Source organism: Loxodonta africana, chromosome 9 (assembly GCF_030014295.1).
Source record: "Loxodonta africana isolate mLoxAfr1 chromosome 9, mLoxAfr1.hap2, whole genome shotgun sequence".
Taxonomy (NCBI): domain Eukaryota; kingdom Metazoa; phylum Chordata; class Mammalia; order Proboscidea; family Elephantidae; genus Loxodonta; species Loxodonta africana.
In genome coordinates, this window is record NC_087350.1 from 13,815,828 (window position 1) to 13,839,663 (window position 23,836).

General features: G+C 38.9%; 1 protein-coding gene across 1 annotated transcript in view; it reads right to left on the minus strand.

Annotated features, from left to right (window-relative positions):
- Positions 1-3,462: 3,462 nt before the first annotated feature.
- The window catches only part of PTPDC1 (protein tyrosine phosphatase domain containing 1), a 75,551-nt gene continuing 55,177 nt past the window's right edge, over positions 3,463-23,836 (minus strand). Inside the window, exons 7-9 of the mRNA XM_010600635.3 lie at positions 18,554-18,739; positions 16,517-16,627; positions 3,463-9,417 (exon numbers count right to left, since the gene is read on the minus strand). Of these exons, the coding sequence (XP_010598937.2) occupies positions 9,301-9,417; positions 16,517-16,627; positions 18,554-18,739 (414 nt within the window). The 3' untranslated portion in view covers positions 3,463-9,300. The remainder of the gene's footprint in view (positions 9,418-16,516; positions 16,628-18,553; positions 18,740-23,836) is intronic.

Below are 23,836 nucleotides of genomic sequence, written 5' to 3' on the forward strand. Positions count from 1 at the left end.
TTTCCCCCAAAACAGGCAATCAGAAGGGTAAAACATCTTTTCATTTTAATGAAGAAAGCCATAAGGCCAGGGCATAACAGTTATCTCTTACCATAGAAATCCTAGTGGATGTATGCAACTTTTTTCAGTGCAAAGAATTTTACATTAAAATCTTATTGGGAATTATTTCTACCTCTGCAAGAGACTAACAAACTCAATGTTTTAGACTGAATGTTCATCACATCGGATTACTTATAAATCAGTTTTACTGTAAAGATTTGGCTAACCAGAGATCAGTGTGTGTCTAAAAGCATAATTAAAAATGAATGTACCATTACAGAACAGGATTTTGTTGAATTTTTCTCCTGCCACTTTATCAGTAAACAATTTTCAGCCACCAAGTATCAAAAAAGGGCTTCCTACACTAATGTGGCACTAATCTTGGGGCACATTCATAAAAGTAAAAGCACCAAAGGGAATGTCATTCTTGATTTACCTGCACTGAAAATATATTAATTAGGAACAAAACAAACAAAAAGGCCACTGTCACTTTTTAAAAGTACTTTATTTTTGTTGTTGTTGAGAATATACACAGCAGAACACACACCAATTCAACAATTTCTACATGTACAATTCAGTAATACTAATTACATTCTTTGAGTTGTGCAACCATTCTCACCCCCCTTTTCCAAGTTGCTTTTCCCTCATTAACATAAACTCACTGCCTCCCGTTTCCTACCTAATCTTTCCAGTTGCTGTCAATTTGATCCCATATAAACAGATCTTAAAAGAGCACATCCCCACTTGTATGTCAGTTTGTCGTACCACGGGGGCTTTCGTGTGGCTGTGATGCTGGAAGCTATGCCACCAGTATCCAAATACCAACAAAGTCGCCCACAGTGGACAGGCTTCAGCTGAGCTTCCAGACTAAGAAAAAGGGCCTAGTGGTCTCCTGAAAAAACTAGCTGATGAAAACCTTATGAATAGCAGTGGAACATGGTCTGATATAGTGCCGAAAGATGAGCCCCTGAGATTGGAAGGCACTCAAAGTATGACTGGGGAAGAGCTGCTTCCTCAAAGTAGAGTCGACCTTAACGAAGTGGATGGAGTCAAGCTTTCCGGACTTTCATTTGCTGATGTGGCACGACTCAAAATGAGAACAAACAGCTGCAAATATCCATTAATACTTGGAATGTAGGATGTACAAAGTATGAATCTAGGAAAATCAGAAATCGTCAAAAATGAAATGGAAAGCATAAAAATCAACATCCTAGGCATTAGTGAGCTAAAATGGACTGGTACTGGTAATTTTGAATCAGACTATCATAAGGCTACTATGCCAGGAATGACAAACTGAAGAGGAATGGCATCACATTTATTGTAAAAAAGAACATTTCAAGATCTATCCTGAAATACAACACTGTAGATATAGGATAATATTCATATGCTGACAAGGGAGACCAGTTAATACAACTATTATTCAAATTTACACATCAATCACTAAGGCCAAAGATGAAGAAATTAAAGATTTTTACAAACTTCGTCATTTCTTCCTTTTGCTTTTGCTACTCGACATTCAAGAGCAAGTTTCAGAGTCTCTTCTGATATCTATTTTGGTCTTTTCTTTCTTTCTTGCCTGTTTAATTATGTCTTGCTTTCCTCATGTATGATATCTCTGATGTCATTACACTATTCATCTAGTCTTGGACATAAGTGTTCAATGTGTCAAATATATTCTTGAGGTGGTCTCTAAATTCAGGTGGGATATACTCAAGGTCAAACTTTGGCTCTCATGGACTTGTTCTAATTTTCTTCAGCTTCAACTTGAACTTGTTTTTCTTAGGTGATATCGAGTCGGTTTCCGACTCATAGTGACCCTATGCACCACAGAATGAAACACTGCCTGGTCCTGTGCCATACTCACAATTGTCGTTACACTTGAGTCCACTGTTGCAGCCACTGTGTCAGTCTGTCTTGTTGAGGATCTTCCTCTTTTCCGCTGACCCTGTACTTTACCAAGCATGATGTCCTTTTCCAGGGACTGATCAGCCTGACAACATGCCCAAAGTATGTAGGACACAGTCTCATCATACTTGCTTCTAAGGAACATTCTGGCTGTACTTCTTCCAACACAGATTTGTTTGTTCTCTTTGCAGTCCATGGTATATTCAATATTCTTCACCAATACCTACTTCAAAGGCGTCAATTCTTCTTCGGTCTTCCTTATTCATTGCACAGCTTTCAAATGCATATGATGTGATTGAAAATAGCACGGCTTGGGTCAGGCGCACCTTAGTCTTCAAGGTGACATCTTTGCTCTTCAACACTTTAAAGAGGTCCTTTGCAGCAGATTTACCCAATGTGATGTGTCTTTTGATTTCTTGACTGCTGCTTCAATAGGCGTTGATTGTGGATCCAAGTAAAATGAAATCCTTGGCACTTCAATCTTTTCTCCATTTATCATGATGTTCCTTATTGGTCCAGTTGTGAGGATTTTTGCTTTCATTATGTCGAGGTGTAATCCATACTGAAGGCTGTGGTCTTTGATCTTCATCAGTAAGTGCTTCAATCCTCTTCGCTTTCAGCAAAGTTGTGTCATCTGCACAATACAGGTTCTTAATGAGTCTTCCTCCAATCCTGATGCCCTGTTCTTCTTCATATAGTCCAGCTTCTTGTATTATTTGCTCAGCATACAGATTGAATAGGTATGGTGAAAGGATACAACCCTGATGCACAACTTTCCTGACTTTAAACCAATCAGTATTCCCTTATTCTGTCCGAACAACTGCCAATTGATCTATGTACAGGTTCCTCATGAGCACAATTAAGTATTCTGGAATTCCCATTCTTTGCAATGTTATCCATAATTTGTTAAGATCCACACAGTCGAATGCCTTTCCATAGTCAATAAAACACAGGGAAACATCTTTCTGTTATTCTCTGCTTTCAGTCAGGAGCCATCTGGCATCAGCAATGATATCCCAGGTTCCACGTCCTCTTCTGAATCCAGCCTGAATTTCTGGCAGGTCCCTGTCGATATACTGCTGCAGCTGCTTTTGAATGATCTTCAGCAAAATTTTGCTTGCATGTGGTATTAATGATATTGGAATGAGAAAGCTGGAAACAAAGAAGAAGGAGCAGTAGTTGGAAAACATGGCCTTGGTGATAGAAACAGTGCCAGGTGATAGACTTTTGCAAGGCCAATGACTTCTTCATTGCAAATACCTTTTTCACCAACATAAACAGCGACTATACACATGGACCTCGCCAGATGGAATACACAGGAATCAAATCGACTATATCTGTGGAAAGAGATGATGGAAAAGCTCGGTATCATCAGTCTGAGCAAGGCCAGAGGCCAACTGTGGAACAGACCATCCATTGCTCATATGCAAGTTCAAGCTGAAACCAAAGAAAATCAGAGCAAGTCCATGAGAACTAAAGTATGACCTTGAGTATATCCCACCTGAATTTAGAGACCATCTGAGGAATAGATTTGACACATTGAACACTAGTGACTGAAGACCAGACAAGTTGTGGAATGATATCAAGGACATCATACATGAAGAAAGCAAGAGTCATCGAAAAGACAGGAAAGAAAGAAAAGACCAAGATGGATGTCAGAGGTGACTCTGAAACTTGCTCACAAATATCAAGCAGCTAAAGGACAAGGAAGAAATGATGAAGTAAGAGAAGTGAGCAAAAGATTTCAAAGGGTGGCTCAAGAAGACAAAGTGAAGTATTATAATGACATGTGCAAAGACCTGGAGATAGAAAACGAAAAGGGAGAAAGTGTTTGGTGTTTCTCAAACTGAAAGAACTGAAGAAAAAATTCAAGCCTCGAGTTGCAATAGTGAAGGATTCTATGGGGAAAATATTAAATGACGCAGGAAGCATCAAAATAATATGGAAGGAATATACAGTCATTATACCAAAAAGAACTAGTTGACATTCAACCATTTCAAGAGGTAGCATATGATCAAGATCCAACGGTACTGAAGAAGTCCAAGCTGCACTGAAGGCATTGGCGAAACACAAGGCTCCAGGAATTGACGGAATATCAACTGAGATGTTTCAACAAACAGATGCAGTGCTGGAAGTGCTCATTCGTCCACTTAAAGAAATTTGGAAGATAGTTACCTGGCCAATCGACTGCAAGAGATCCATATTTATGCCTATTCCCAAGAAAGGTGATCCAACTGACTGCGAAAATTATCGAACAACTTGAACTTGCATATGAGCAATTGCTGCTCTGTTCCGCAGTCAGCCTCTGGCCTCGTTCTGACTGATGATATTAAGGTCTTTCATTGTCTCTTTCCACAGACGCAGTTCATTGGATTCCTGGGTATTTCATCTGGCGAGGTCCAGGTGTACAGTTACAATTTATTTGTTGAAAAAAGGTATCTGCAATGAAGAAGTCGTAGGTCTTGCAACATTCTATCATGCAATCTCCATCGTCGGTTCTATCACCAAGGCTGTGTTTTCCTTCTTTGTTTCCAACGTCCACAATCTAATCACCAGTAATTATCAATGAATCTTGATTGCATATTTGATCAATTTCAGGCTGCAGAAGTTGGTAAAAATCTTCAATTTCTTCATCTTTGGCCTTAGTGGTTTGTGCATAAATTTGAATTAGTCATATTAAGTGGTCTTCCTTGTAGATGTATGGATATTATCCCATCACTGACAGTGTTGTATTTCCAGATAGATCTTGGAAGGTTCTTTTTGGTGATGAACGCAATGCCATTCCTCTTCAATTTGTCATTCCCAGAATAGTAGACCATATAATTATCTGATTCAAAATGGCCAATACCAGTCCATTTCAGCTCACTAATGCCTAGGATATCAATCTTTGTGTGTTACATCTCATTTTTGTTGACTTTCAATTTTCTAGATTCATATTTTGTACATTTAACATTCCTATTATTAATGGATACTTGCAGCTGTTTCTTCCCATTTTGAGTTATGCCACATCAGCAAATGAAGGTCCCAAAAACTTGACTCCATCCACGTCATCAAGGTCAACTCTACTTTGAGGAGGCAGCTCTTCCCTAGTCGTATTTTGAGAGCCTTCCAACCTGAGGGGCTCATCTTTTGGCACTATATCAGACAATGCTTCACTGCTATTCATAAGTTTTTCCCTAGACAATTTTTTCAGAAGTAGACAGCCATGTCCTTCTTCCTAGTCTGCCTTAGTCTGGAAGCTCAGCTGAAACCTGTCCACCAAGGGTGATCCTGCTGGTATTTGAAACACTGGTTGCAAAGTTTCCAGTATCAGAGCAACAAGCAAGCCACCACCGTACGATAAACTCACAGATATGTGGCAATAGTTTCAGGGGTTCATCTAGCCACCATGGATCCAGAAAGTCTGGAGTCTATGAGAATTTAAAATTCTGTTCTGCATTTTCCCCCGTCTGATCAGGATTATTCTACAGAATCTTTGATCCAAATGTTCAGTAATCGTAGCCAGCACCCTCCAGTTCTGGTCTCATGGCAAAGGAGTCAGTTGCTTATGGAAACAATTAGCCACGCATTCCATATCCTCCTCCCATTCCTGATTCTCCTTCTTCCTCTGTTGCTCCAGGCAAATAAAGACCAACTGTTGTAGCTTGAATGGCCACTTGTAAGTTTTTAAGACCCCAGGCACCAAGCAATGAACTAGGTGGCAAAAAAAAGCACTAAACATATTACTAGGCTAATTATCTGGGATAACCCATGAAACCACGACACTACTCCAAACCAGGGAACAAAATTCCATGAGGTGTTTGGTTATACATGAGCAGCCTCAGCAGCGTTTTTTTTTTTGGTCATTGTCATGAATACATTTATCACACAACTTTTGCCAATTTGACTTTTTACAGGTGTACAACTTTATTGACAGCAATTACAATAACCAGCCGTGCAACCCTACGCATCATCAATGCAATTATCCCATCACCATAAACCAAAACTCAGTACTCCATAAGCAACTACTCCCACCTCTGGTAACCACTAATAAACTATGGTCTCTATACATTTGCCTGTTCTTGGCTTTTTATATAAGTGAAAAAAAAAAAAAGTGAAGTCATACAATATTTGTCCTTTTGTGATTGACAAAAGGAGCATGGCTTCAAGCTCCATCCATATTGTGGCATGTATCAAGACTTCATTTCTTCTACAGGCTGAGTAGCATTCCATTGTATACATGTACCACATTTTGTTTATTCATTCATCTGCTGGACATTTAGGTTGTTTTCATCTTTTGGTTATTGTGAGTAGTGCTGCAGTGAACATTGGTATACAAGTCTCTGTTTGAGTCTCTGTTTTCAAGTCTTTCGGGTATATGCCTAGGAGTGGAATTGCTGGAATTTTAGCTTTTTGAGGAACCACCACAGTTTTCCATAATGGCTGTACCATTTTGCATTCCCACCAGCAATGGATAAGGGTTCCAATTTTCTCATATCCTTGCCAACATTTTTTTTTTTCTTTTAATCTTAGCCATCCTGGTGGGAGTGAAATGGTATCTCGTTGTTTTCATTTGCATCTCTCTGATGGCTAATGATGTTGAACATTTTTTCATGTGTTTGGTGGCCATTTGAATGTCCTCTTTGGTGAAATGTTTATTTAAGCCCTTTGCCCATTTTATGATTGCACTGCCTTTTTGTTTTTAAGTTGTCGAAGTTTTATATATATATATATATATATTTAATATTCTTATCAGATATGTGGTTTCCAAAGATATTCTTCCAGTTGGTAGCTTGTCTTTTCACTTTGGTAGTCTTTTGATGAATAAAAGGTTTTAATTTTTATGAGGTCCCATTTATGTATCTTTTGCTGTTTATGCTTTTGTCATTATATATTTCACTGTTAAAAGCCAGGCCTGACAGCATTGCCTCTGCATTTTCTTCTATGAGTTTTATGGTTTTAGTTTTTATGTTTAGGTGTTTAGTGCATTTTGAATTTGTTTGTGTGTATGGTGTGAGGCATGGATCCTGTTTCATTTTTCTGCATGTGGAAATCCAATTTTCCCAATATCATTTATTAAAAATACTCTTTTTTCCCTACTGAATGGACTTAGCACCCTTTTCAAAAATCAGTTGACTATAGAAAGTCTGGAGCCCATGAGATTTTGAAATTCTGCTTCGCATTTCCCCCCTTTTGACCAGGATAGGTAGCAAGTTCTTAATGTGTATGTGCTCTTACTCTTCCCCCACTGTGGCTGAGGTGAATTTAGCAACACTATAATGTTTTTTAAGAGGTAAGATTTCCATATTTTGGGGCCACAAAGAACTTATTTAACTTCTCACCCATTCAAATATAGGAAGGTAAGAATCTTAGCCTGGAGAATTTCCTCAACCATCTGCCTAGGAACTCTCCTATCCTGGTCCCGCCATCCTTAGACACTCTGAACTGACTAGCTGACTATTTAGCCTGAAGCTCAATCTGCCTATCAGGATAATTTAATAGTAGAATTTCATCTTTATCATCAAGATATGCATTATGCTCATGATCACCAAGTTAAAGACGTAGAAGACAAGGGTTGTGGGTTGTTCTTTTCACTTTTATTCAAATACGATATATATATATGGCCTTATATAATAAATCTTCTATTTCCCCAGTCTTATCTCTATTTCATGGCTGGTTAAGTTAGATTTTTAGATGTGCACTTCTATAATCACATCGTGTCTTTACAGTGTTTCTTCTTTAATTTGGAATGAATGTTTCAGATGCATAAGCAAATAACCAGTTTGTCAAATGGGCCATGGATGTCACCTGTCACACAGAGCTTAGTGAGATTAGGGCTAGCATTTTTTTCTTTGGGTAAAAAATGTATCTTTATAATATACCATTGGGTAAAATGTAATTATTTTCTCTCCTTCTTTCCCAGATCAGGCACTTGAAAATGAGAGATTTCAGGAATGGCCAATCCAGCTCATTAAAATTCATTGGATTAGATTTCATCAGAAAATTCAAGCAGAGTGTCAGAGAACTGTATTTAGCATTTGCCATCAGAATTAATAAGATGGATAATGACTAAAATATTTTTGATGTGACTTGAGCTATGATACCCCCATTCATTTAAATAAGTTATAGCTTTGGTTGTTGATTGATAGTTTGGTCTGGAAGGACCTAGTTTAGGTGGCCACCCCTTGTTATCTAAAGCCAGTAGGATGAATATAACCTCCATGGGTCAAATTCAATTTAAAAATCTTAATTCTCATAGCAAAAATTCAGCCAAAGTTAGAGCCCTGAGTAAGTGGGCCTATGAAATCTCAGATTTGGAAGGTATGGGGCCAGGGCTGGGCTGCTCAGGCAAATGTATGCTCAGCATGAACAGTGGCCCAGGCATGTCTTCCTGCAGCTAGCTTCAGGAATGGTTGCGGCACCCCAAACAGAGCAGGGCAGGCCGACCCGAGCCTCCCCTTTGAGGCTGTCCTCAGCCACAGCTCTGCTTTCTGTGCAATCATTGGGAGTAAAAAGGTGAGTCTTGCTTCTTAGGAGCTGCCCACACTGTCTGTCTCTGGCCCTACTTCCGGTGTCAAGATGGCGATTTGGCTAAGCAGCAACTCAGTGGACTGGAAATAAGGCTAATGTCTTGAGAACTGTTCTTGCCTTCTTGTGATGGCAAAGGCTAGAAAGGTTGTCTGGGATACTGACAAAGAGAGCAGATCTACTTTCTACAAGGAAAAAAGAAAAACCCAACCATTTCACATTCAATTCTTAACATAAAATTCAATCACCTTGAAAAACAATACACTTTGAAAACTTTTGCCAGATTTATAAAACAACCAAAACTTTCAAAATTTTTAAAAATTCCTCTAAAAATGCTGTATAAACAAATCTTATTAGTAACAAATATAAAACATTTTTAAGACACTTGGTGACTTCTTTAGATAGTGTTTCAAAGTGGAATGGATACACAGTGAGGTTTTACAATTAAAATGATCTATTTGGTAACAACTCTAGGAAGAGGTCTGTCAACAAAATAATTGTTTTGGAAAGAAGAGTTACAACTTTTTCCAAAATGTCAAAAAGAATAAAGATGTAAACACCACATACTTAAAATGTTAATACAACAATATTATTTCAGTTAAATAAATAAAAGAAAGGGGCACCAACTTCATGGCAATTTTCCAACACAGAAATGTAGCTCAAGGATATTTTAAAATAAATAACAGCTCCAAACAGAAAAGATCATTTGCGACATAAACCAACAATATTGTTAGTAAAGCGCTATGAGAAAATGTAGCTCTACAAACGTCAGCTCAGTTACAAAGGAACAGAAGTGTTATCTGCGTCTTCAGGTCTGAAGTACGCATCATGTGAGGAAAGGCAGCTTGACTAAACATCGGGCTTAGGGCCATCTTTTGTCATTTTTCTTTTTTCTTCCAGCGCGTGTTTAAATATTTTCTTTAGGGTGTTGTAAACTACTGGTCCATTTTCAGAATCGAAATTAACCTGATGACAAAGAAAATCTATTTTCAGGACATTGTAACAAGAATTTTACCCAGTCTCTATTTTGGGAAAAAAGAGATGAGTGGAGAAAAAAAACTAAGACTAATAAATAAAATTATATTTTTTATAAATATACAAAAGACTATAGTAAAACAGCCAACCATGTCAATACCAAACTTACGAATGAAAACTCAAATCTAGTGTCTGTATATTTAGCATAATCACACACACCTAGTCATGAGCGCAAGCGACGACTGAGTGTGAAGTAAGTTTTTAATTCAGTGACTAATTACTCATGATAGAAGAGAAAAGTCTCCCTCATTAAAACAATGCACATCAAGTTTAAGTTCTGCACTCAGAAGAGACCCTTAAGGCCACTCTGGGCAGCAGAGTCACAGTGACCAAGTGGGAAGCTTGGGCTTACCACTTGACAGCTGTGTAGCCTCATACCAACTAACCTCTCTGGGCCTTAATTTCCTCCTCTGTAAAACAGAGATAATAATACCCACCCGCTCCCCTTAGGATTTTTGAAATCAGGTATGAAAGTCTGATGTATGCTTGGTATATACAAAAAACTCAACAAAAGTTAGCTTCCATTCTCCTTGGTAGGAATGTACCATGTACACATATTTGGATTCTTCCCCAAAGCTCACCATACTCTGGGATTAGAAGTGATGGTGGAAAAGAGAACCAGAGCAATTACCACACCTCTCCCCAACCCCATTCCCCAAGTAATATGTGACCCATTGAGAAACAATCAGGATCGCTTGGTTAGTGCTTCTCTCCTAGAATCTTTTCTTCTCCAATAAATCTTGATAAAGAGAAGGCTGTTATGCCTTTGTCAAGAACTTTGAAGGATCTGAGATTTACCCTACTTCTAAGCTAACAAGTTAGCCTACCACAGTTTCATGGGTGCTGGCAGAAGACATGAGATTCCTGGGTCAGAGACAAATGACTTCAATACTCATGGTGCAGCAGGCAGCACGAGCTTCATGTCCACCTCACATCCCCCCTTGCCCTACAAGTCCAATGGGGGTGACTTGCATCACAGCTGAGGAACCTCAATCTTTTAAAAGGGGGCCGCAAGCAAATCTGTCTGATCTTTGCCCCAAAGGGAAACATTATCTTTATTATATTGAATAGCAAACACATCTGTTCTCTGCCCTGGAGACAGACATTACACAAACATCCTTGAACAGCTAGTCTGGAAAAAAGCTATCAATGCCTCTGCTCACAAGACTATGCAGAAATGTGAGAGATCAACACAGAAATATCTCCTAACATTCCTATAGGCAGATTTAAAACAACTGGTATATCTAATCATTCACTAAGGGCAACAGAGGTTATCGAGAATTCCTACCATTTTCAGTGAAACCAATATTAAGGTTTTTTTCCCCCCCAGTTAACTCAGAAATTTAATCTTAACTACTGTCTATCCTATTTGTAAAAGCTCATTTTTAATATTAGTAAGTTTCAATTGTTTATTTTCTTAAACACTAAAATACAGCCTCTCAGTCTATGAAAATGTAAATACAAATTTTTTTGGATTATATAACTCGTGTTTCAGGCAGGTCACTTTGGAAACTAAAGAATGGAGAATGGCTCGTGCTGTGAAACAGCAATCTAAAACCAAGGCGCTTGACATAACTAAAATGTCCTGTGTCAGCCTCCATTTTGTCCTAGGCTCCTGATTCTGCTTTTTAGAGTATATGACCCATGACCACACTCTTGACCAAGATAATTTGTTCTGCAACATTCTGAGGTGGCCCACTCAGAATGCTGCAAGAAATGGAAGGAACCAGCTCCAGAAAGTGAGAAATTGTGGCTAAGGCTGAGCACCCCAGCCAATAGAAATTCTTGGTCAATGAGTTTTAAGAGAGCATGTTGGCTGTCAACCAATCAATGTACGTCATACTCTTCCCAACTCTACAAAGTTCTGCAAAATCATGTATAAAAGATGTTTGCTTTTGCTCCCTCTTCAGAACACAATTTTGAACTTTCATTTTGGCATTTCCTGATTTGCAAATCTTTGAATCTGAATAAAACTCTTCTTTTAATTTACAGAAACTCTGTTTCATTTTTTTCTTTTAATTTTTATTGTGCTTTAAGTGAAAGTTTACAAACTGAGTCAATCTCTCATACAAAAATTTATGTACACCTTGCTCTATATGCCTAATTGCTCTCCCCTTAATGAGACAGCACACTCCTTTCCTCCACTCTATATTTTCGTGGCCATTCGGCCAGCTTCTGACCCCCTCTGCCCTCTCATCTCCCCTCCAGACAGGAAATGCTAACATAGTCTTATGCGTCTACTTGATCCAAGAAGCTTACTCTTCACCAGTAGTATCATTTTCTATCTCATAAACCAAAAAAAAAAAAAACCAAACTCGTTGCCGTTGAGTCGATTCCGACTCATAGCGACCCTATGGGACAGGGTAGAACTGGCCCACAGAATTTCCAAGGAGTGCCTGGTGGATTCGAACTGCCGACATTTTGGTTAGCAGCCATAGCTCTTAACCACTATACCACCACGGTTTCTCTTTCTATCCTATAGTCCAGTCCGATCCCTGTCTGAAGAGTTGGCTTTGGGAATGGTTCCAGTCTTGGGCTAACAGAAAGTCTGGGAACCATGATCTCCAGGGTCCTTCTAGTGTCAGTCAGATCATTAAGTCTGGTCGTTTCATGAGAATTTTGGGTCTGCATCCCACTGTTCACTTGCTCCCTCAGGGGTCTCTGCTGTGTTCTCTGTCAGGGAAGTCATTGGTTGTAGCCAGGCACCATCTAGTTCTTCTGGTCTCAGGCTGATGTAGTTGCTGGTTTATGTGGTCCTTTCTGTCTCTTGGGCTCATAATTACCTTGTGTCCTTAGCGTTCTTCGTTCTCCTTTGCTCCAGGTGGGTTGAGACCAATTGATACATCTTAGATGGCCGATTGCTAGCGTTTAAGATCCCAGAAGCCACTCTCCAAAGTGGGATGCAGAATGTTTTCTTAATAGATTTTATTACGCCAGTTGACTTAGCTGTCCCCTGAAACCATGGTCCCCAAACCCCTGCCCTGCTACACTGGCCTTTGAAGCATTCAGTTTATTGAGGAAACTTCTTTACTTTTAGATTAGTCCGGTTGTGCTGGCCTTGCTTGTATTGTCCTGTCTTTCCCTTCACCTAAAATAATTCTTTTCTACTATCTAATTAATGAAAACCCCTCACCCTCCCTCTCTCCTCTAGTAACCATCGAAGAGTATTTTCTTCTCTGTTTAAACTATTTCTCGAGTTCTTATAATAGTGGTCTTATACAATATTTGTCCTTTTGCAACTGACTAATTTCACTCAGCATAATGCCTTCCAGATTCCTCCATGTTACGAAATGTTTCACAGATTCATCGTTTTTTATCGATGCCTAGTATTCCACTGTGTGAATACATCATAATTTATTTATCCATTCATCCACCAATGGGCACCGTGGTTGCTTTCATCTTTTTGCTATTGTAAACAGTGCTGCAATGAACATGGGTTTGCATATATCTGTTCGTGTAAAGGCTCTTATTTCTCTAGGATATATTCCAAGGAGTGGGATTGCTGGATCGTATGGTAATTTTATTTCTAGTTTTTAAGGAAGTGCCAAATCAATTTCCCAAATGGTTGTACCATTTTATATTCCCATCAGCAGTGTATAAGTGTTCCAGTCTCTCCACAACCTCTCCAACATCTATTATTTTGTGTTTTTTGGACTAATGCCAGCCTTGTTGGAATGAGATGGAATCTCATTGTAGTTTTGATTTGCATTTCACTAATGCCTAAAGATCGTGAGCATTTCTTCATATATCTGTTAGCTACCTGAATGTCTTCTTTAGTGAAGTAAGTGCCTGTTCATATCCTTTGCCAACTTTTTAAATTAGGTTATTTGTCTTTATGCAGTTGAGTTTTTGCAGTATCATGTAGATTTTAGAGATCAGGTGCTGATCGGAAATGTCATAGCTAAAAACTTTTTCCCAGTCTGTAGGTAATCCTTTTACTCCTTTGGTGAAGTCTTTGGATGAGCATAGGTGTTTGATTTTTAGGAGCTCCCAGTTATCTAGTTTTTCTTCTGCATTGTTAGTAATGTTTTATATACTGTTTATGCCATGTATTAGGGCTCCTAGCATTGTCCCTATTTTTCTTCCATGATCTTTATCATTTTAGATTTTATATTTAGGTCTTTGATCCATTTTAAGTTAGTTTTTGTGCATAGAGTAAGGTATGGGTCTTGTTTCAATTTTTTGCAGATGGATATACAGTTATGCCAGCACTATTTATTAGACCATCTTTTCCTCATTTAACTGACTTTGGGCCTTTGTCAAATATCATCTGCTCATAGGTGGATGGATTATGTCTGGATTCTCAATTCTGTTCCATTGGCCTATGTATCTGTTGTACCAGTACCAGGCCGTTTTGACTACTGTGGCAGTATAATAGTTTCTAAAATCAGGTAGAGTGAGGCTTCCTACTTTGTTCTTCTTTTTCAGCAATGCTTTACTTATCCAGGGCCTCTTTCCCTTCCATATGAAGTTGGTGATTTGTTTCTCCATCTCATTTAAAAATGTCATTGCAGTTTGAATCGGAATTGAATTGTATCTATAGATCGCTTTTGGTAGAACGGACATTTTTACAATGTTAAGTCTTCCTATCCACGAGCAACTTATGTTTTTCCATTTACATAGGTCTCTTTTGGTTTCTTGCAGCAATGTCTTGCAGTTTTCTTTGTACACATCTTTTAGATCTCTGGTAAGATTTATTCCTAGGTATTTTATCTTCTTGGGGGCTACTGTAAATGGTATTCATTTGGTGATTTCCTCCTCGATGTTCTTTTTTTTTTGGTGTAGAGGAATCCAACTGATTTTTATATGTTTATTTTGTATCCTGATCCTGTGCTGAACTCTTCTATTAGTTTCAGCAGTTTTCTTGAGGATTCTTTAGGGTTTTCTGTGTATAAGATCATGTGATCTGCAAGTAGAGATACTTTTACTTCTTCCTTACTAATCTGGATGCCCTTTATTTCTTTATCTTGCCTAATTGCCCTGGCTAGGACTTCCAGCACAATGTTGAATAAGAGTGGTGATAAAGGGCATGCTTGTCTGGTTCCCAATCTCAAGGGAAATGCTTTCAGACTGTCTCCATTTAGGATGATGTTGGCTGTTGGCTTTGTATAAATTCCCTTTATTATGTTGCAGTAGGGGGTCATGCTCTGAAAAAGGCAGGGGGCTGAGAACCTCCCTTTGAATGTCTGTGAGGAAAGCGTGTCCCTGTTCCCAAGAGTGTGCAGGTGGGTGGGTTCTGCAGGTGGACCATGGGCACCCACTGCTTTTGTTTGTAAGGACTGGGAGGTGCCAATTATCCTTGGACCCCTGTTGTGAGTGGCTGGGTGACCTGAGTGGGGCCACCAGTCCTTATGCCTCTTATGTGGGTAGGTGAGAACCCTGTTTAATAGGCAAAGTGGTGTCAAATATCAAACACCCACCTCTTCACCTCACAGCTGAAATGGTTGCAGTCTGCCAGTAAGAGCCTGTTCTCCTGAATCAGGCCCACACAGGTCCATGCAGGAGGGGAAAGGTATTCAAAGTCCACGGACTGTTTATGCCTGGATAGGAGCCTCTTCTGTCCTGAGCTCCCCACCCATTAGTGGAGCTGGCAGATTATCTTTTCCCCCAATTATGAATCTATTCCTACTCCAAGGCTGGGAGGATGGCTCCAGGTGCTCAACATGGCCAGGCCCAGGGAAATCAACAGCCACCGAAGCTGGCTTGGGGGCTGGGGGCGTGGTAAAATATACGCAAGTACTTAGCTTTTGCAGACAGCACCGTTCTTCTCTAGTTCTGGAGGTGTGAGTAGGCTGTGTGGCTGGCTGCTTCTCCCTGAGGCAACTGCAGCCAAACTCTACCACCGACCCACTGCAGCTGCTCCCATCAATGGTGCATGAGGTATCCTGGCGATTCAGGTCTGGTAACTCCTCTCCGCTTCTGAATCTCTTCTTCCTTCCCTTGCCATTCAGTCCATTTTCTAACTTTGCCTTTGATGCTCAGGGCTCCTAGCTTGTCATAAGTATGATTGTTTCACTTGTTTTTTCAGGTCTTTGTTGTATAAGGGATTGTAGGAAGCATCTGTCTATTCTGCCATCTTGGCCCTGCCTCCGAAACTGTTTCATTTTTAATAGTGCAATAAAATAAATCCAGGAAAGAAACAAGAATCTGAAATAGGGACATCACTTTGGAAGGGGTGGAGAGGAAAGGATATTGGAAAAATAATAAAACTTCAGAACTTGTAAATGAGTATGAATAATAATTGCTATTATCATTAATACTTGCCATAGACGCTGTTATTCAAAAGATGGGTTCTTTCCTGTTATTAACAAAGACGTTTTCATTTCACATATGAGAGTTACCAAACAAATTAGCTGAGGGGATGAGGGGAACTTTTTCTTTTGACATGAACCTGGCTTCTCTCTTTAGCCAGAGCAGATTCCTGCAAGCCAAAAGGATATTCATGAAAAGGAAATATATTTTATTCTTTGCTTAGGATTTGCCAACCAGGACACAGGATCAAATAGTCAATGCTGAATGTTAAATTCTCAATAGATAGCTTCTTGTTTAAACTCAAGGTAGAACTGGCTCAACAAGAAAAGATTCTCTGGCTCCCAACAGGCACATGATTTAAAAATACTTTCTCAACACCCAATTGTTTCCTTCTTCTAAATAAAAGCTCTTTGTTCCAATATTCTCCTTCAACAAACCTACACTTCAGTTTTTCCTAATATCACTGTTGGGAAACAGTGATATGTTTTGCCCCAAACTCTGCAACTACTTTCAATAAATGTCAGTACATTCCATTACAGAAACACGTTATCAATTTTGACTCAGAGCAACCTTCATGTGACAGAGTAGAACTGCCCCACAGGATTTTTCATCCTGTAATTTTTCTTTCTCCCATGGAGCCACTGGCTGAGTTCTAACCACCAATTTTTTGGTTAGCGGCTGAGGGCTTAGCCACTCTGCCACCATAACTAACAGCTTTACTTTACAGGAGGCTGATGGCCTCTGGAATCTAGAAGGGGAAAGGTGGAGCACTACTCACCTTAGTGAAAGCTTTAATGGCATGGGCCAGGAATGCTTCCTCCACATCCACAGGAACCGTCTGAAGACTCACTATGCAATGTAAAATGCAAAGAATCGTCTGGTGCTGTCCCTGTTTTTGCAGAAATCAAAATCAAATGAGTTGTTTGAAAAATGCCTCAGGGAATAAACTTAAAGTAACTGCAGACCCAGAAACTGGTTTCAGACCTAGTACTCATAATCTCAAATACTAAAATATCTACCAAGAGCTCTACAAAAAGTCTATTGTTATGTGTTAATATAATTTGAAAAGCTTGCAGGAGATAATCCATATCAAAGCTGGTTAGTAATTAAGCAGAAATACAAATGAATCTGAAGATCAATGCCATTTTGCAACCAAATATTTTTCTTGTCGTGAATGGAATAGATTTTTTCATTCTGTTGCTTCTGGGTGTAATCATTCAGTTAGGCCATTAGAGGCTGACGTGTCATGGTGACACATGGACACGTCAGTGGGCACTGAGCAAACAGAACTGCGCCAGCCCCATTCCAGGTGCTATGGAGGGAGGTGGGGAAGAAGAAGAGAAACAACCCCAGCCCTCCAGGAGCATGCAGGCACCTAAGAAAGCAGCCTCTATGTCAAGGGGAGAAAACCGTTAAGAATGAGTACACTGACTTGACTCCAAGGGGGCTGGTTCACCTTAGAGAAACAAAGGAGAAATTCCATCACCTTGAGCAGTACATAGCAAAGGCCTCAGGAAAAAAATTCACACCCTTTGACCCAGTAATTTCATCTCCGGAAATCTACTTTAAGGGCATAATCTGAAATACAGAAAAACCTGAGTGCACAAATTATCATTACAATGACACCTACAAAAGTATATGCCCCCTGCATGGGGGATGGGGAGGAGATGTAGAGTGAATTCTGTTAAAGTGGATAGCATGATGGGAACGGAAGTGCACCAGCTTTGTGCCAGAGCAACTGGGTTTGAACCTAGCTCTGACACATGCTGTGCACCTGGGCAAGGCTCTCGCCTTCCCTTTGAGTAAATTAGGATAACACCCACTAGCAAGGGCTTTGCCCACAGTCACACAACAAAGGTTAATTTCCTCCCTAGTCACTTGCCCGTTTTATCTCTGTAATTTAATTGCTAAGAACATGGGCTAAGAAAAGGACTCAAGATACAGGAAAAGTTTTCTGCTTAAAGACGTGTATTGCGTCACTGTGTGTGTATGTTGGAGGGGCTGAGATTTTCAGTGAGCATTGGAGACAATGAGGCCATGCTGACACTGAAGCGCAGCACAATAAGTAGCTCAAGGCTAATTATCGGGTAACACTTTTCTCAAATAAAAAGCCAATTTTTAACTGAAAATATTACCACATAAAAACACAAAAATTTGGTATCCTTCCCTCAAGGCAACCACCATTACCAGTTTCTTATTTTTCCTTCTAGAGATATTTTATAAATATACAAATTGTATACACATATGTATACATGTGTACATATACACACATAACCCTTTTTAAAAAATACAAAAAAGTGCATATTCTAACCTATCTCATAGCTTTCCATATTTATATGCTCATAGTAAATGAGTAGAAACAGATACGGAAAGTGAAAAAATAGTTAATTATGGCATATCCCCATACTGGAGGCATTACACACCCATTAAAGTTAATATTCATGAAAAGCTCATACTATACATGGAAAAATATCTTATAATTTTAAGCAAAAATGAAGTATAAAATTGCATTTTAAAGTGATTTTTACTATCGGTTAAAATATGCAATAATAAGGTTGAAAGATGTAAAAATGTTTAAAATGGTTCTCCCAGGTGACAGGATTATAGATATTTCCCCCTTTTCCGTATTTTCTAAGTGTCTATACTGAGTTTATACTGAGTATGCATTTCTTCATTTTTCTTGGGAAAACTATTAGACTTAGTTGGATATGGGGTCCTGTATGAATCCCCTTTTTATAATGGATCTTTTTCAGTGTGTGCAACTTACATCAAGGGCCTCAGTTAAATTCATTAACTAGTACAACAACTACTTTACCTTCTCTAATAAAAACAACGCTTCGGCGGCATCTGCGTGCCTGTCAACCAGCATGTCCACGTCCTCTTTGGTGATTACAGGCTCCTTCAGTTGTTCTACCCAAGACCACATTAAACTGCATAGGATGAAGGGATCCCGTTCGCCACATATTTTTTCCCAAGCTCCATCTCGGGAATTTAGTTCTTTCTAAAAAGTAAAGACAATAACAAAAGAAAGGAAAAAAGAATGGCCGATCTTTAGTCTGTTAGAACAGAAAGGCTCAGGCTCTGGAGACATGGACTTGGGGTCCCATCCTAGCTCAGCACTGCCAAGTGGTGCATTTGAGTACAGATACTGATTTCCCTTAGCCTCAGTTTCCCTTCCTTGAGTTCCTCCGCCTGCCTCACAAGGTCTGTTAAAGCTCCTAGGACAGAGAAGCTGCTTAATGTAAGTTCTCTGCTTTGTTCAGAAAACATAGAAACCATTCAGGTAAAACAATTCTACATTTTTAGGCTCCTGGAGAACAAAACAGAAATATTTATTCCATGAAGTAGAATGGTAGACGACAAAGTGTAAATAAGAGAACATTTGTAAGTCTCGGATCTAAGGAAAAACTTGACTGAAATCTCTAACTGTACAAAATGCTTTGCTTGAAAGTTGGTAAATGTGGTATATATATTTCTTTCAAATTTCTTTTTAGAATCCTGTGTAGAATTTAATAAGTAACAAGCCCCTGCACCCTGAAATTTGACAGGGTGAAAATAAACTAGGAAGTCTTGTCAGCACTCCAAATGCTTGGAGGCAATTTAAGAGTGTGATTTTAAAAATTTAATCTCACAGAGAGCAAAGTGGAAGTGAGATAAGAATTTCAATTAATCTCTGACAGGGTTCAGATTTATGTTCAGCAAATAAAATATTTTTTTGTGAAAATAAGGAGCATAACAACTGCTCCCCTTACAGAGAGAAGTATTGAGGCTCAGTGAAAATTAAATAACTTGCCTAGGAACCCTGAGCTAGTAAACGGCAAAAGAGGTCTTCACAGCCAGTTCTGCCTTACTCAAAAGTCTGTGTTCTTCTGCTATCACAATGATCCTCCAGGACTGGATTTCTCTTTTCACCTCATAAATCAGCCAATACTTTTAGTAGTTTGTAGTCCTGCATATCCCATAGATCATGAATATAGTAGTGTACCTTTTTACTCAATTTTATATAACTAACAAGAAGACCAGCTATGAAAAAATGACACCTTTCAAAGGCCCTCATAGTACAATGACTTTGCATTATGTTTTCTGAAATCTTTTTTTTCCAGTGAAGGTAGGAAAAGCATCATGGGATAATGGGAAGTATTAAACAGACATGAAGTTTCGTACCCTGGCTCTGCCACAGAGGAACCATGTGACCTCGGGCAATGACACCTAACCTTTGTGAACTTTACTTTCCTCGTCTGTACTACTTACTACGTAAGGTGACTGTAAAGATTAAAAAAGAAAGCTGCATACTCTTTAAACCTCAAACCAAGACTTTCCCTGGACATCTGCTTTGAACCAAACAATAGTTTAGCTTAATTAGTAAAGTATGCCTGCCCTAGCATCGTGTTTTTTCAAAGATTTATCTGTGTGGCAACAAACTGACAATAGCATCTCGAAGAGTTAGATGGGAAGCTTAGGGGCAGCGAGTTTATATTAATGGTGGTGCAATAATGTGGAAAAGAACAGTGAGAACAGTTGTACAACTTGAAGAATGCAAACAATGTCACTGAATTATACACGTAGACTTTGTTGAAATGGTGTATCCTCTGCTGTACACATTTTCACCAACAAAAAAAAAAAGAATCTGCAGATAATAACATCTGCCTCACAGGCTTATCGTGAGAATCACATGAAATAATATACGTGAAAGGGCCTCAATGCAGGTACAGAAGGCATAATACTATTCAAATAATGTACATTTTACTGTTTTCTGGAATTCAACTTATTTTTATTACCGAAAGGTCTTAAAATAAAACCTAGAGGGAAAAGAAAAAAAAAAAAAAAAGGCAAGGCAAAACAATGCAAATGAGAGGCCTGTGATCACCTCTAGGAAATTTCTTTTCAGTATATTACATGTTGAAATAGTCTAGTCCAAAGCAAACGCTGAAATATTTAGTCCATGTAAAACTCACACAGAGCATACGACCTGAGGGGGGCGTGCAGTGTGCTGCTGATCCCCGAAAGGCGGTGCAAGAGTTTGCACCTAGAGCAGATACAGCCTAATACTACTGAACTCTCGACACACAGGAAGTGCTCAGAAAATGCTCACTAAATAAATGGAAGAGTTCATCAGTTTGGAAAGACATGAGGAGTAAATAAAGAAAATAATTCGTTTCGAAAGAAAACAATACGATTAGCTATCTGTTAAGCAAAAGAACGCAATTCTGATGAATTACACTCTTATCAAAAATTTTCTCCTCTCATCATACAGTTATAAGTTAGTGTGCTTCTGTGGGGCTACAGACTTCATTTCCAAGCCCAGCATTTGAAACAATACTAGCCTTCTTAGAAATGTTATAAGCCTTGTTTATATTATTGGTCTAATGCAGATCATAGGCTAACAAGTCAAAATTTCACTGAGTTAGGACTTCCAAAGTCAGACCCTTATTAGGGCATTTTCCCTATTTCTGATAACTAAGTGGCACAGTAGTTAAGGGCTCAACTGCTAACCAAAAGGTCAGCAGTCTAAATCTACCAGCCATTCCTTGGAAACCCTATGGGGCAGCTCTACTTTGACCTATAGGGTCTCCATGAGTCGAAATCGACTCGAGGGCAAAGGGTTAAGTTCATAGGCCTGTCTTTTTCTTGAGACCAGGTGCTCATTCAGGGCAAAAAGAATACAGCTGATTTAAGAGCATCTTTTCCGTAAAAGTACAACATGATGCACACTGAAAATACAACACAAATGGTTAAAATTTAAATTTTGCATTCTAAGTAAAAGCTGAGAATGGATGCCAAAGAGCTCATGTCAGTCCTGCTGTGGCAGTGGAGACAGTGGCCCATGTTCCCAGGGTGGACACTGCGGACCTTGTCCTCCAAGGATTTGGGATTTTACATTTTGGTTGATCTGGGGGTGCACTAAAGGACAGGTGCAGCACTGCCTGAGGTTTGGCCTTCTCAGCAGCAGCAACTTAAAGGGCTAATACACCTTTTCTCCCCGTACCACCCCCTGCCACTGCCTTTTTGTCAGGTCACTGGCTGACTGCAGAAGTTAACAGAACAGAAACTCTAATTGTGTGACCCCACACAATTGAAAAATTTACTTTGCAAAAATAGTTTGGAAATGTCACTGAACAGATGACTGCATCTTTCCTCAAGTAACAATGCTAACCCCTAAACAGTGCAAGAATCACATTCTCAGAGCTACCACACTGTAATATTCAGAATATCCAGTTCTCAACAAAAATTACAAAACATACAAAGTAAAGGGAAAGTATACCCCATTCTCAGGAAAAAAAAAAAAAGAATTGGAAAGAAACCATCTCTGAGGAAGCCCAGACATTGGAATTACTAGTAAAAGATGTTAAATCAAATGTCTTAAATATGCCCAATGAGCCAAATGAAACCATGGAAAAGAACTAATGGAAATCAGTAAAATGATGTATGAAAAAACAAAGAATGTTAATACAGAGACAGAAATTATAAAAAGCAACTAAGCAGAAATTTTGGTCCTCAAAAGTACAATAGCAGAATAGACCAGGCAGGAAAGGATGGGTGAATTTTAAAAATAAGACAACTAAAAATTATTCAGTTTGAGGAAAAAAAAAAAAAAAAAACTGAACAGAGCTTGAAGGATCTATGGGACACTGTCAAGTATACTAACACAGACATCATGACATCATGGGAGTCCCAGAAGGAGAAGGGAGAAATGGGCAGAAAAAATAATTGATGAAATAATGGCCAAAAGCTACAATCTGATGAAAGACATCAATTTACTCATTCAAAAGCCCAATGAACTCCAAGTAGAAAAAAACTCAAAGCAACCCACATCAAGACATTATAGGTCAATTGTCAAAACCTAAGAACAAAGAGAATTTTGAAAGCAGCAAAAGAGAAGTGACTCCTCATGTACAAGTGATCTTCAAGATTATTAACTAGTTCCTCATCACAAACTATGAAGGCCAGAGGGAAGTGGGATGACATATTTAAAGTTCTGAATGGAAAAAACTGTCAACCAAGAATTCTATATCTGCAAAACTATCCTTCAAGAATGAAGGAAAAATTAAGACATTTCTAGATAAACAAAAGCTAGACAGATGGAGTTCAGAGCCAGAAGATCACCTCACAAGAAATGCTAAAGGAAATCCTTCTGGGTAAAAGTTACTAGATAGTAACTTGAAGCCATTAAGAAGAAATAAAAAACTCTGGTAAAGGTAACTACATAGGTAAACATAAAAGCTGGTATTATTGTAATTTTGCTTTGTAACTTCTCTTTACTTCCTATAGGATTTAAAAGGCAAATGCATAAAATAATTATAAATCTGCGCACATGGGCATACAATGTATAAAGACGTAATAATGACGATAACAACATAAAGGGGGAGGGATGGAGAGGCATGGGGCAGAGTGTTTTTATACCATTTTAACTGAGTTGTTATTATTTAACCGAGGTTGTCGTTAAGTTTGAGATGTTAATTATACTCCTAAAGGTAACCTTTTCTGTACATGTTTTAGTTATTTTCTTAAAATTCAACTTAATACATAAAAGGCACTAATGGACAAATCAAAGAATAAAAAATACATAAAACATACAGAAAACAAATAGCTAAATGGTGGAAGTAAATCCTTCCTTGTTGTTGTTGGTAGGTGCAGTCCAGTCAGTTCCAACTCTAAGCGATACTATGTACAACAGAGCGGAACACTGCCTGGTCCTGTGCCATCCTCACAATCATTGTTATGCTTAAGCCCACTGTTGCAGCCACTGTGTCAATCCATCTCATTGAGGGTCTTCCTCTTTTCCTCTGACCCTCTACTTTACCAACCATGATGTCCTTCTCCAGGGACTAATCCCTCCTTAGAACACATCCAAAGTAAGTGAGACATAGTTTCACCATCTTTGCTTCTAAAGAGCATTCTGGTTGTACTTCTTCCAAGACAGATTAATTCTTTCTTCCGGCAGACCATGGTATCTTCAGTATTCTTTGCCAATACCACAATTCAAAGGCATCAATTCTTCTTTGGTCTTCCTTATTCATTGTCCAGCTTTTGCATGCATATAAGGCAATTTAAAACAGCATGGCTTGGGTCATACATACCTTAGTCTTCAAGGTATGCA